At 38.4% G+C, this 14,025-nt stretch overlaps 1 protein-coding gene across 2 annotated transcripts; it reads left to right on the top strand.

Moving 5' to 3' along the window:
• The first annotated feature begins 101 nt into the window (after window positions 1–101).
• On the top strand, window positions 102–10,627 carry LOC145899779 (ovochymase-like). Of its 2 annotated transcripts, none has more exons than XM_082988688.1 (23): window positions 102–245; window positions 1,239–1,366; window positions 1,578–1,667; window positions 2,004–2,136; window positions 2,692–2,802; window positions 2,875–2,936; window positions 3,256–3,413; window positions 3,672–3,776; window positions 3,924–4,075; window positions 4,467–4,612; window positions 4,912–5,059; window positions 5,341–5,484; window positions 5,584–5,699; window positions 5,801–5,890; window positions 6,020–6,152; window positions 6,464–6,574; window positions 6,669–6,730; window positions 7,545–7,702; window positions 8,066–8,167; window positions 8,403–8,548; window positions 8,687–8,853; window positions 9,181–9,325; window positions 9,856–10,627. In XM_082988688.1, the coding sequence occupies exons 1-23, from the start codon at window positions 170–172 to the stop codon at window positions 9,999–10,001; spliced, it is 2,829 nt and encodes a 942-aa protein (XP_082844814.1). In that variant the 5' UTR covers window positions 102–169; the 3' UTR covers window positions 10,002–10,627. The 2 variants fall into 2 exon arrangements, with proteins under 2 accessions (XP_082844814.1, XP_082844821.1); XM_082988695.1 differs by having other exon boundaries at window positions 8,687–8,848; window positions 9,269–9,325.
• The last annotated feature ends 3,398 nt before the right edge of the window (window positions 10,628–14,025 follow it).

Consider the following 14,025-nt stretch of genomic DNA (forward strand, 5'->3'; position numbering starts at 1 on the left):
TGAGCTGTTCCACAACCGAATAACATTTGTCACAGTGCTTGTATGCTTCGGTTGTCGGTTATATAACGGCTGACTCTTTACAATTTTTCTTTCACAGTTTTCATACATGTTAGGAAGTGCGATGCGGTTACATAAACTACAGGTATTATTGTAATGTTGTGTGCCAACGATGCTCTGGTATGCCATGAAGATTTCTACGCTACTATCGTGGATCACTCTTTGGATACTGATTGAAGGCACAAAAGGTTTGTGGTCTGTTGGTAAACAAGGCTTAGGTGTATGGAAGAATAATAGGTATGTCTACTGTCTGTATAACGGTAGACTTCAACTCACTTCACGCATAATTGATTTAAGGTTGGAATTTTATGTGTTGCGCTTTCGAAAGCACAGTCAATTCTGTGTTAATGATGTTGATAGCGGGTTAGTGACGTTAAACGCATAATATGAATTATGTTCCTTTCCTTTGTGACGCATGTCGTAGGATTGCGAACGGCGAAATAGTCTTTGTGTCAACTTGTTTTGATAAAACGGTTCTATAACTTCGTAGAGGTAAACACATACCAACATCAACCCCTTTTGTCGTAAATTGTCATACAATGGGATAGTACTCGTATAAGAACAATTGGCTTTCATGAAAGTGACGTAATGATCGGGGAATTCGGATGTTGGCCAAGTATTCGTATTCGGATCCAGCCGGGTAACACACTATCTGAGTTTGTGGGCCTTTCATAAACAAAACCACGGTTGTCAGTTTCGTCTATTAGATTGTTTGTTAACAATGTGCCTTGTTCGGTTTGGGCAGTAGTGTGATGCGCCACCAAATGTAAATCAGCATATCAAGTGATTGTGAATGAGTTGTGACGTAATCATACAATATCAATGAATTAAGTGTCGTTTGCCCAAGATGTCTGCAATATTGAGGGCTTTTCATAACATGTTATTATTGAGCAAACTCTAAGACGGGACCAAATCACATCACCAACCAGATTTTTTTGTTGCACAGCTATGAACTTTACCAATCGGACTCATAATAAGCTAACCTCAACCAATCGTAAACCATACTTTTCAGGCATAAACTTATATGTCATGCACGCTTGAATTGCGGTTTGCAAACTTCTGAATCAAAATTACCCGACCGGATTCATTTGATTGTTATCCCGATAAATTGGAACCAGGAACATCATTTTGAAAGATACCGAAAACAAGATTGTTTGCCACTGAACTCGGCTGTTTCATAGGCCAAAGCAATATATGCGATGAAGACACACTTACAGCGGCATCGGGTAATATTACCTCACCTAACTACCCGTCCTCGTACGGTAGTTCGCTAAGCTGCACCGCAAGCATTCTGACAACGCCTAACAAGGTAAATTTATTTTACTAATTTATCGCAAATTTAAAAATACCCAACATTTCTTTGAATCAGAAAGTGTTTTAAAACTTGTTAAAGTCACGTTTCGTACTATTTGGGCCCTGCTCCGAAATGGAGTTTAAAGTGCTTAATTGTGATCTTGCTGAGGCTGCGATAGCATTACAAGTTCGTTTTACCAGCCAGGCATAAACTGGATTCGTTGCAGATTATCGTCGTTACTTTTCTGGATCTTGATCTCCAAACCCATTCGAATTGCATCTACGACGAGTTGAAGATCTACGACGGCACGACGCTAGTATGTAGCCAAACATAAAATACGTGAAGTTACTCGGCATATAAGAACAAATAAATGGCTGGCGATCAACTTCAGCACGATTTACCTTCAATGAAAAGCCGGCAAACGTTTTGGCTAACAGAATCTAATCGGACAGTAACAATTTATTATTCCTTATCCTTGTATAGTTGATAAATTGGACACTTTTTATTTAAGCTTTCCGATATTAAGCCATCAGTTGTGCGAACGACGGGACGAAATTACGGTGTTATGTCAAACTTTACTTTGTTAGCTGTGTTTTCATTAATGTTGGTCACCCATTCTGAAAACACTTGCTTTTAACATTGTGAATTTTAGTACACAAGCAAAGGCTTCTGCGGCCAGACTCTGCCGCGAAACTTCGAAGCGCACAACAATCGGGTTTCTTTCACGTTCACATCAGATGACAGCCTCGAGGGAAGGGGTTTTTACATCCAGTGGACGACAAAAGGTGTGTAGAGATCGCAAAAATTTGGTGTGTCGTATGTGGAGAAAGGTTCCGTAACCTTACACCGGCGTTGTTTGGAATTAATGGCTAGCTTTGTATATGGACGCCCGATACACAATGGTGGTCCACAAAAAATGATTGATGAATGATGGTTTTCACCTTACCTGTTCGTTGATAAAATGTAGCAAATAGGTGATATACGGCTGGCTTTCCAACATAACAGCGAATAATTCATGCAACATGAAATGTTGGCTCAAATTCTTTATGGCCAGATTGCTGTCTTTGCTACCATTTTTCAAATAATAGACTATTATGTCCAACTGGCAGACCTTGGACCAAATCCTAACCCATATGTCTTGTTTTTTGGTACTTTCAAGGATAACAAGTATCATTTTTTATGTCTTTTGCATTAGAAGTCACGTAGAAATGTAAATATTGAAATTATCGCTGTGGTTAATTTAGCTGGCGAAAATGCAGGCGGTAAATAAGGCCCACTTAACTAAATGAGTTTGACGCCTCCGATCAAAATGGACCTCTTTTAACATCAATTTATTTCAGCAAGGTGCGCAGATACGGAATTCTCGTGTTGGAACGGGGACTGCATACCATCGGCGCAACACTGCGACCACGTCAAACATTGCGCAGATGACAGTGATGAAATAGAATGTGGTAAGTTGTGCGTTTGTGAGCAAAAGTGTTTACTTTATGGATGGTTTATATATGCTTTATTAATTTTAACAGAACAAGGAGGCACAGATTATGCTGAGTGTGGAAAAGTAAACGTTGCTCCACAATTTCTATGGGTACGTTTATACTGATATTTTTATGCAAAATAAAACACGTTTACGACAAAAACGCCGTTTTAATTTGGTGTAAAATTATGATGTTTAGTTTGATGGAGCTTTGATTAACCAAAGATTGGGTAATTACAAATGTATTGAAAAAAAATTTGAACTTTTGTTTTTCTAAAGTCTGGTTTTGCAAGGGATCTTTTTATCGTTTCTGGGAGAGTCAAAGCAATTTAACCCATTTCAAGAGTCTTCCAAATTTTGCAACTTATAATAACCTAACTGCAATAATCGAACAACTTATTTAACTTCGTATACATTTCGTCACAATTAGAACACAAGGATCGTCGGAGGGAACGCAGCAACTCAGGGATCCTGGCCGTGGCAAGTTAGGCTCCACATTGTCGAAGGATTCTCGACGTTTTTATGCGGGGGATCGATTGTGGACGCGGGGTGGGTGATCACTGCTGCCCACTGCACTGAGAACAGAGAGTAGGTTTGGTTTGTGTTTGATACCAACTCTTGTCTGTGGTGTGCGATGTGTTTTGTTTGTAACTGCGACGAATTGGAATATCACACTTTACCAAATAATATAAATGGGTTTTTGTCTGTGAAAAACCGTTTTACTTGCCCGGTTTAAAAATTTAAAAGATCAGCGAATACATGATAGTAAAATAGTTGTAAAAACTGTACAGAAAAACCCGGAGTGTTTAGTTTGAATTATTATTCCGTATTTCCTCCACGTTGCAGAGCTTCTGGTGTGACGGTGTTGGCTGGATATCACTCGAATTCGCAGACTGAAGGCATCCAAACAATATCAGTTTCTCAAATAATTAACCATCCCGATTACATCAGGTAAGTGGGCCTATAGTAAGGGTGATTATTAAAACCAAAAGCAATATTTTCCTCTGGTACTTCGTACATTCGTTCAGTGACAGCGGGATAAAACAAGACATGGTTTCCGGTGAAATGAGCAAACCAACATTAGATATTTTTTTTCAGCACAACTCTTGCCAACGACATTGCACTGCTGCAGTTGTCGACTCAGCTTGTCTTTTCGTCGACTGTTCGTCCTATATGCATTCCAGAAGACACGGATGCTTACAACATTCCAGCTGGAACGACTTGCATTGCTACTGGCTTTGGTGCATTGGGTGAGTTCTCTTCTGTATCGCGATAAATTCAAAGAGCGGCTTCGATATGGGGTAAATATAATTAACCTCGCGCAGTTTGCGAATATTTGTAAGAATGATTGACCTTTTGCAACCAAAATTGACCTCATCGGGCTCTAATCGTTGATAACCTTTGAAGTTTAAGCATTGCGTGCTTTTAGGTTGAAGAAACATTGGACATGGACATTTTTTCAGTCTGAATGTTTCAAACCCACTTTGCCAACCTAATTATCTAACAGTTAGATAAATTAGATTCTAACTGATCGGAATAATCCAAAATCTAATTATCTAAGACAAGACTTAGTAGCTTACCAAACGATTTAACCAGCCAGATATTAATATTCACTTTCGTGTATCTGTTGTTCTTTGGCAGCGTACCAGCACAACGTGGCGACCGAGTTGCAACAAGTGAGGGTGCCAATCGTCGAGCAATCGCAATGCACCGCTAGATACGCTAATTTCTTGGAATCAATGGTGTGCGCTGGGAATTATGATAAAGGCGGTGTTGACAGTTGTCAGGTTGGAAAATTAAAAATTAGGTTTATTAAAATCATCCAACGTTGTCCTTAGAGTCATAAACCAATATCTTTTAAGCAGTTAGTGTTTATTGCGTTTATGTTTTTTTTTCAACGCCTGATCCAAAAATCTTATGGTTTTATCGTTTCCCACTGCTCTTTATTGCTAACATTTCTTGTTGGATTACGTTTATCTTATGTTTCTTACTAACCTTCCGATATTACTGACGTAGTTGTACGATATGCGAAACGACTTTTGTTGAAAATTGTATCACTTCGATTTTGTCATTTTCGGTGATGCAGGGCGACTCAGGAGGTCCGCTCGCTTGTTTTGTCAACGAAGAAAAATGGTTCCTTATCGGTGTTACGTCATTTGGTAGGGAATGCGCTCTTGCCACGTATCCTGGTGTTTACACCAGGGTGTCCAAGTTCAGGTCCTGGATACACGAAAGTACGTGGGATTTTGTGCATATGTTAAGCTTTCATTGCGATTCAAATCATTAGTCATAATTAACAGCATAATACTCAGATATGCGATTATTAGTTTGCTGTTGCAATTACCAGAGGTCCCTTTTGCTTATTGCGTGTCTATTTTCTACATGATTGCTTAAATTTTTATCTAAACGTTCGTACATTTCATCAATTCGGTTTGTTAGTTTTAATATAGCTGAAAACTGACAATGAAAATCTACACAACTGGGCAAAAAACATCACTTAGGTGGCACTTTTTAGACGGACCAATAACAACGACAACGACAACCACAACCACAACAACAACAACAACAGCAGCAGCAGCAGCAGCAACAACCACAACAACGACAACATCAACATCAACAATGACAACAACCACAGTGCCTGAGACAACGACGACAAGCGGTTTGTGCAGCATAACAAAATAATGCAGTGACATGACTTGGAAATATGGCCTTATTTTTTTGCAATTGATAACATAAAACAATCCCGGTTTGTTTCAAGGAGTTGTGTCCCAAGTACTGACAGCTGCATCGGGTATTTTAATGAGCCCTGGCTACCCGGGAAATTACGCCCATAACTTGCATCTAAGTTGGATAATACAGACAACATCTGACAAAGTAAGTACTAACTATCTGACAAACTGTGTCATTTAATCCGTTAACTGTGTGTAAACAGTATTTTGTTGGACAAGTTGATGTTAACAACTGTGCTGTTGCAGGTAATATTGATCACTTTCGAAGACATGGATATTGAAGACTCTGAAAAATGCCAATATGATTATTTACGAATCTACGACGGCAGTGAAATTGTAAGTAACATGCATGACCGTTTATTTACTATTGAATTCGATAAATCTCCATGTAACCAACTACTGTCTTGTGTCTAAACTCTAAAGTATGTTTGCATTTAGTGTAAAATCATACCCTTTTTTTCGCAGTATTCTGGCCACTCGTTTTGTGGCTCAGATTCGCCCCAAAATTTTGCAGCCCTTTCCACGACAGTTCGTGTGGAATTTTTCACTGATGCAGCTATCACTGGAAAAGGTTTTCTGATAAGATGGAGCACCGAAGGTAACATAAATTTAATGTTTGTCCATTACTGCATGGAGCACTGATAAATTTGGTAGACTAAAAACACTGATCAGTTCAGAATATTTCAGACCATCTAAAATGTAATTTTTGAATAATTTTAGTAAAGGTTGTAGTTTCGATGAACAAAAACAAATATATGTCGTTTGGAATGGAAGGCCTAATCAATGCACGGGACCGTCAATCGTTGGCTTCCATATGCGCCATTTTTTTAACCCATATACGCCTTGAGGCTGGCCAGCCCTGGTCTAATGTCCACTTCCGAAAATTTACAGTAAACATATATTTCATAGACCGGTGTACAGCAGCAGAGTACACTTGTTGGAATGGAACTTGTATTCCAAGTGGGGAGAGATGTGATGGTATTGACCAGTGTGGCGACGACAGCGATGAAATTGAGTGCGGTAAGGTGCCAACGTGTTTACTCATTTACGTGCATGATCATAACCGATAACTAGAGAGTTGTGCGTTTAAGCTACATTGTATTTTTTGTTCCAGTGCACTTGCCGCAGACTGTGGATCAATGTGGAAAAGTTTTTCAAGCTCCCACATTCACCTGGGTAAGTTGATCAAACAAGATCCTACACTGAAGGAGTTGTGAAACAGGATATTTACTTTCCGTAACAGGATTTTGAGATTTTCATTTGTGATAGAGTTGCATTTCAAATAGTTCGATTCAAACTTCTGGAGTTTGAAGATTCCAGTGTTTGCAATGCACAAAATAAAGTTAAATTACGTAACAATCTTTGAAAAACTTCAAACACTTCAAATGTCGCAATAATGAAAATTAGGTTTGCAGGCTTCGCAGCCCAGGCATTTGGTGGCTAGCTGGATCACCCACTTTTCCTGACAAATAAGAGCGAGATTTGAAAAATCAAGCTCCCGGTGAGGTTTAAACTCGCGACCCTGGGCTAACCAGGCCCAACGCTTTATCAATTGAGCTGAAGGAGCGATTTCATGGGGTATATTGTGACTGTTCACTGGTGGGCAAGCGTACAACTTGTGAGGCAACGGTCACTTATACGTTAGGGATCTCCATCACTATAATCAGACAACGCAGTAATGTTTCATGCAATGGTATGGTTTGCAGGATCGCCCCACTGCGCAGGTCCTTGGAGGAAAAAGTGGCCGATTCAGCTAGGCTGCAATGATGGCTGCGAAGCTTGTAAACCTAATGATCGCACTCAGTGTTTTTAAACGAAACCACAACGCAAATAGAAAAAATAAAAAATAAATAAAATAACTTAAAAAAATCGTAAAAGTTGTAGAGTAAAACCATGCACTGCCAGGCAACGTAACCAATTATTAAGACATTTTTTTCAGCCATGGTCAAAAGCTGTACAAAATATATATACTTACCCTTTACTGAAACAGGATCAGAGAATTGTTGGTGGCAACACTGCTAATCCCCACTCCTGGCCGTGGCAAGCCTCTATATTCCAAGTCAACGTTGATTTTCCCATATGTGGTGGGTCTATTATCGACGAACTGTGGATATTAACCGCCGCTCACTGTGTAAGCGCTTACACCATGTAAGTACACGTTTACACACTTTTAACGTTTTGTATGAAGAACATTGACATAAGGTAATGAATATTGTGCTGTTCTTGCTGCCATACTTTCATTTTCAAAAACTAATCTTCTGGTAAAAAACGAAAAATGGAATATTTTATTTTGTCAAATAATAAGGTGTGAAAAGTAAAGTAAGAATTGTTTGAGGAGATCTAAAACAAACAATACGATACACTGGACAAAGTTGCCTTTAAAATGCGTCGATTTTTTTTTTAAACGCCACGTTTCAACAAGCAGTGTGGATACAATATGACTTATGGTTGTAGCCTATATGGTATAGCTTGAAAATAATTTTACAAAATCTTGTAACAATTTGTTACCAGACCTGGTTCACTCCGGGTAGATGTTGGCAAGCAAAGTCGTATCGGAGGTGCAGACCAGGCGAGACCGGTGCTGGAAATTCACGTCCATGAATCATATACAACGTAAGCATATCGTAGTAATTTATTACTATATTATTGGCGTTCCCACACTGGTGTGCAATCGGCCACAGAGATAAATTTTGCTGTTTGCTGGGATTTGTTATGTGTAAGGTTGTGTATAGAGGTACACTGAAGAGAGCCTTTTGGCTTTGTTGGAAATAAGGCATTTGTTATGGCTAGAAGAGTTACCATAACATCTGAGTTTCTTCAAAGGCGTTATATCTCATTAAATTTTCAGATTTGACGTAGGAAACGACATTGCTTTGCTAAAGTTGGTATCACCACTCATATTTAACGACAAAGTTCGACCAATTTGCTTGCCAGGAAGCGAATTCATTGTACAAGACGGGGAGTATGCAATTGCAACCGGATTTGGACGCTTACGTGAGTAAACTAATGTTCATTATTTAGTAGAACCTTAAAGCCTAAGTAATAGTTGATAATATGATCTTAATACGTTTTATCACCATTCGGGTTGCAGGTTTACACCACAAACATAAAGATAACTTATTTCGCTTTCAGAACATCTTGGTTCCAACCCGGATTCTCTGTACCAAGTGCGTTTACCTGTGGTCTCAAATTCGCAGTGTGCCCTTATATATGTGCAACACGTTGAACCTCCAACTACCATTACCCAGACACAAGTCTGTGCTGGAGATGTTGAAAGGGGTGGCGTAGGAACTTGTCAGGTAGAAGTTTATCTGAATAGCATTTTAAAAACAAATTCGCTACAATGTGTGGTAATGTCAAAAAATCTCTAAACGATGCGCAAACATACACACCACGCCAGATAGCAGCACTGTAACGCTCCTGGGCCCATTTAATAATATGTTTATTCTAAGCGCTTATTTAGCTAAAGAAATTTGCTACAGACAATTTAATGAGACACGGACGATGCTTTTCTGAGTAAAAAATAAAGGTTTTCATGCTGGCTATTATTTCGCTTTGTGAATCATGTAGGGTGAGATTATAAGTTTACTTTACAACTTCACTTACGTTTTTTTCTACTTTAAAAGGGTGATTCGGGCGGTCCTCTCGTCGTGCTCGTTGACAAAACCGCTTGGTATCTAGTCGGTGTGACGTCATTCGGTGTGGAGTGCGACCGTCCGGGATTCCCCGGAGTTTACACCAGGGTGTCGTCTTTTACTTCCTGGATCAAAAGTAAGTGAGCTGTGTAAAAATAGCCAACAAACATAAATATAATACCAACTCAATTTCTTCCATGCACCTTGTCAGTCTCTGGTCTACACCCATAGTACTTGCTGGTGCATTGTTTTGATAAGGGACTGACTTTTAAACATTTATATTAGCACGAGCTTTCGCGAGCTTGATCTCGCTTCCTCAGGTGCTGCAAATGACGTGACAAATAAAATACGTTTAATTAACTTACTTAAAGAAAAAGCGGTCGATTCGTTTGGATTTAACACAAAAAAAACGCTAACGATATCTTTATCAATTTACTGTTAGAGTGGATTTTTTTCATTTTCGACAAAGATTGTTTGATAATGATTTTTGCAAATGTATTTTGCATTATGTGACTTTTTTGCTAAAGCATATATATCCAAATTATCCAGCGTATGAATATAGCGACACTGTGGTATTCTGACATCACTTTTCCGTGGATAAAACATTTAGTAAAACCTGAGCGAGTCACGTGTTGGGCACATTTAGTACGATCTCTGTTACTGCAGATGTTCGCGACGGCAACGTGTCTACCGCCGCCTATTCAGCAACATCAACATCGGGCAGTTCCATACAAAAACACCAGGGCAAGTTTGTTAAAGCTTTACTTATGTGGGTCTTGTTTCCAGCACTGCACATGGCGTACCAATTTTAACGATAGCTTAATGGTGGTCATGGTTGCAGCTTCTGCAGTATTGGGGTTGTTTTAGAAAATTACTTATTGCCAATGTGTTGTTGTATAGTTAGCTGCCACAACAATCAAGTTTTTCTTGTTAATTATTTCTTCCTGAATATTTTACTTCCTTTAAATTAACTCTTTCGCAATTGCAAGGGAAATTAGTTGCAAGGTAATAGTGAACTAAACGCAAGAAAGAAATGGTTCAAGTTATTTGTGTTTCCGAGCCCAATAATATGAGATATGCATTTTAATACGTACTTTCCATTTTTGTACAATTGTAAATTAAGCCATCATATCCAGCATGTATAATTTCCAAATGATCGACCTTGCACTGCACAAGATATAATTTTATGTAAAGTTTCATAAATGCTTTAGCATAAATGACCAAAGTCTGCATATTGACTGGGCAACGATCAACTTTGTTTTAATTGTTTCTTCAGCCTTAATGTGTTATTTTTTTCTTTTCGTGTGCTAAAAATTTTAGGTGTGCTTTCACTGTGCTTTCACTGTGCTTTACTTTTAGTTGACAAGTTTTTATTGAAAATCTTTCTAAATGTGTACTTTCAATCACAAGGAGATAAGAAATAAAAAAATACACTGGATATGTGAAAACGTTTTGCAGGTCAACTAATAAAAACCAGTTGTATTGTAACAAATTTAAATAAAGAATTGGTGGATACCGTAGTCATTCTCCATCATGCTTTTTGTCGCTTGTGAATATCGCCTTGATTGCAGTTGCGCTGATATAACATCATTTTTCATGTGAAGGTCTGTGGGTGGTAAAGTAGATGTTCTCACGACAGCGTTGATAATAAATCCGCCAAGATTGCAGAGTACGAAACCAATGCCTTGGGTGCTTGCAGAAATATACTAAATGCTGTATTTCTGACGATTCCTTTGACGTAATTAATATTCGTTGCCTATGAAATGACATTAGATAACTGTTACTCAAGGACGTGGGTAGCAAGCAGTAATATTCATTTCAAAATAAAGCCTGTAGGAGCTGACAAGATGGGTAGTGAAACAACCTAAGCAGGAACAGAAAACACGACCACGAAATTCTTTTTTATAAACTGAACGTTGACCAGAAAGCACATTGCACGATATCCTTACTGTGCTAATTTCTATTACAGAGTTCTAAAGTGAATTCTGTGAATAATATAAAATATAAATATATGAAACCCATTGCACCTCGCCCTTTCCACAAGGTTTCGTGGCAACAATACCAAATTACGCCTCATGTGAAGTATTTCGTTAGGAGTGTAGTGGACTGTTTGTTGCATCAGTTTGTTCGTAGTTTAACGAATTGTGTGCAACTAAACTAGCTTGTTTCAGTTCGGGAAAAAAGACAACAATTTTGTGCATGAAACATAGCGATTGTTACACAATGTTACCAACAAAGCATTGGAATGGAAAGTTTACAACAAGAATTTCTTGAAGGCGGAGTTAACGAAGTGAAAGGGATTGGCTGGGCTTCTTTTGAACTTTGTTAGATCGTCACTTAACTAACAATGACTTTCCAGGCTAGCTTATTTGAGTTGTAGAAAAAGAGAATCAATTATGGACATAAAACATGATCATTGTTTTACAATGTTCACCATCAATGTAGAAATGGAAAGTTTGGAACAAGAATCAGTTGAGGGTGAAGTTAGCCACAACAAAATGAAAATGAGATGGTCAGTGGGTAGATTTTCATAATGCCCTACTAAAAGTGCCAATTAATATACAATGATCTCGTATAAATTGCCGTCAACAACAAAGCCCCAAAGTTTAAGACAATTAGTGATGTAATTATTTTTAAAACAACGTATACAAAGATGAGTCATATTAGTACACAAACCTACAGCACTATTTTCGATATGTTATAATGTAAGTCGGATAAGCGCTTGCGTCTTTGAAAATTGCGCATATGCTCGGATTGCTCACGTTGTCAACGACGCAGTGGTAAGGTGGCACGTGGCGTGGAACGTCCTTTAGTCCTCGTCGACCCTTGCAGTAATTTCCGGTTATAACTTGGGCAAATATCATCTTACGGACACCGCGATTGTTTGGTTTTGCGAAGCGGTTCGAGTACTTTGTCGTTGTTGAGAAGTAGACGCCATCGCCCAGTAACGTGCCTGAACAAATTTAATTGAGGTCAAAAAAGACGTACGAAAACCTTGCGTTGTAATTCTGTGTTTTGTAGTGCGTGATATACTGCCGGCGTCTTATCCTCAGTATGGCCTCTTCAATGGGGCTGATAAGTTTCATGGGAAAAGACATTCACATTATGGTTCACGGTGTAGTGTGAATTTAAAGAAGATTGGTAAAAAATATCTGGCGGGTCAATTAAATTCAAGGTTGAAAAATACATTACGCAGTTGTTCCATTTATTTCGGTTATCCTCATACTCTTTATAGCGCATAACTGCTAAACAAGAGTATTTGATGCACCTGAAAAAGGCAAATGTGTTACTTAAGTACAGAACAAACCGTTTTTCCCGCAGTAACTTCTGTTAAATCCATTAATGCAAATCTGTTCCACGGATTCCTCGTTAGATCCATGAAAAAGCATTTGGAAAACCGGAACATCCAACACGCCAGTTTGTTCCAGCTGGGTTTCCACAAAATCACACTCGGCTTCGAATTGCGCCCACAGTCTCCTGTTCATCACCCTTTCAATCTTAAACAACACACAGTGTTGTTGTAACTTGTAAGAGTGTAAGAGTAAAATTCTGTTATTGGAAATTAATAGACAAAGGTCGCATCAAGCATTTAATTCCGTGAGTATCGTTATAAAGACGTTTTCTGGGGGCGTTTAATTGGAATATTAATGGAATAGACTTCTTAGGTATTTGTTGCGAATGGAAAATAACTTTAAATGCACGAAGTAACATATGCAAGGAGTATAACATATGCAATATTCAGACAACCGAATATACTCAGACAACAGAAAAAAAAGCACTAAATATATATCGTATTATTTCACCTCATAGAAAACTAAAATCAACACAACTTCAAAATTTGTTACCTGCAAAATTTGTCCATCAAAACCATTGGAAAACTCGTCGCTAACGAACAGAAAATCCTCATCACTTTGATCAACCAACTCACGTTCTAATTCCCCAGATGCATGCGCCAAGAAACGTTCCAAATATAGGTCTTTTAAAATGTAAATAAGAATAGTAAACATTTTTTGGACTTTTAAGGGAAATAAGCGGGAAATGGTCAAACAGTTATGTGCCTATGAAAAATGCTGCAGGCGCGCACGGTTTAAACAACTATATATAGGTTTTAAATGTATAGACCAGTGTTTCTTAATCAAGGGGGATTTACTCACTTTCCCGATTTCTTTCTTGTGCTTTCTCCCGTTTGCGCTTCTTAGCTTTTTGCTTGCGAAGTTTCTCTGTCACCGAAGACAGTAATAACACTGTGTACTGTTACCTTTCCTACTTAATGTAAGAATCACTATATTTCTCTTTTTTTGAAAAACTATGTTTTAATATCAGTTTAATCTAAACTTCATCCTTGATCAGACAATCGATTTAACTTAATTTTCAAATGAATACTTTTGGCAAACACATTAAAAACTCCAATCCTATTCAATTTAATCAAAGACGAAAATTGCAAACAAACATATATAGAATGCTTGCTTGAAATAAAATCTTTTCAACAAACACAGTAGATGATTTTGACAAAATCAAACACTTCTTACCCTTCTCCACGTCTTGTAATAAAAGTCCTACCCCTGCTGTGTAACACAGTAGAATGCTGGTCACTAACGCGAGGACAACTTTGATGTAGCTTGAACCACGGTACCAGGCAACTCCGAGGCCTTCCAAACCCTTTGGACTTCCAAACACAGCCACAGCAATTAGGTAGAAAATAGCTGTACATGCAAGAGTTTATGAATAGCGATCAGAACGTACGCACATATCTGGATTATGCGGTTATCTTCGCTTAGAGCTAGTCTACAAACAAAATATAAGGCATTTCTGTCAACTACAAACGCTCTCTATATA

The sequence above is a fragment of the Ascidia mentula genome, chromosome 1, assembly GCF_947561715.1.
Source record: "Ascidia mentula chromosome 1, kaAscMent1.1, whole genome shotgun sequence".
Classification (NCBI taxonomy): domain Eukaryota; kingdom Metazoa; phylum Chordata; class Ascidiacea; order Phlebobranchia; family Ascidiidae; genus Ascidia; species Ascidia mentula.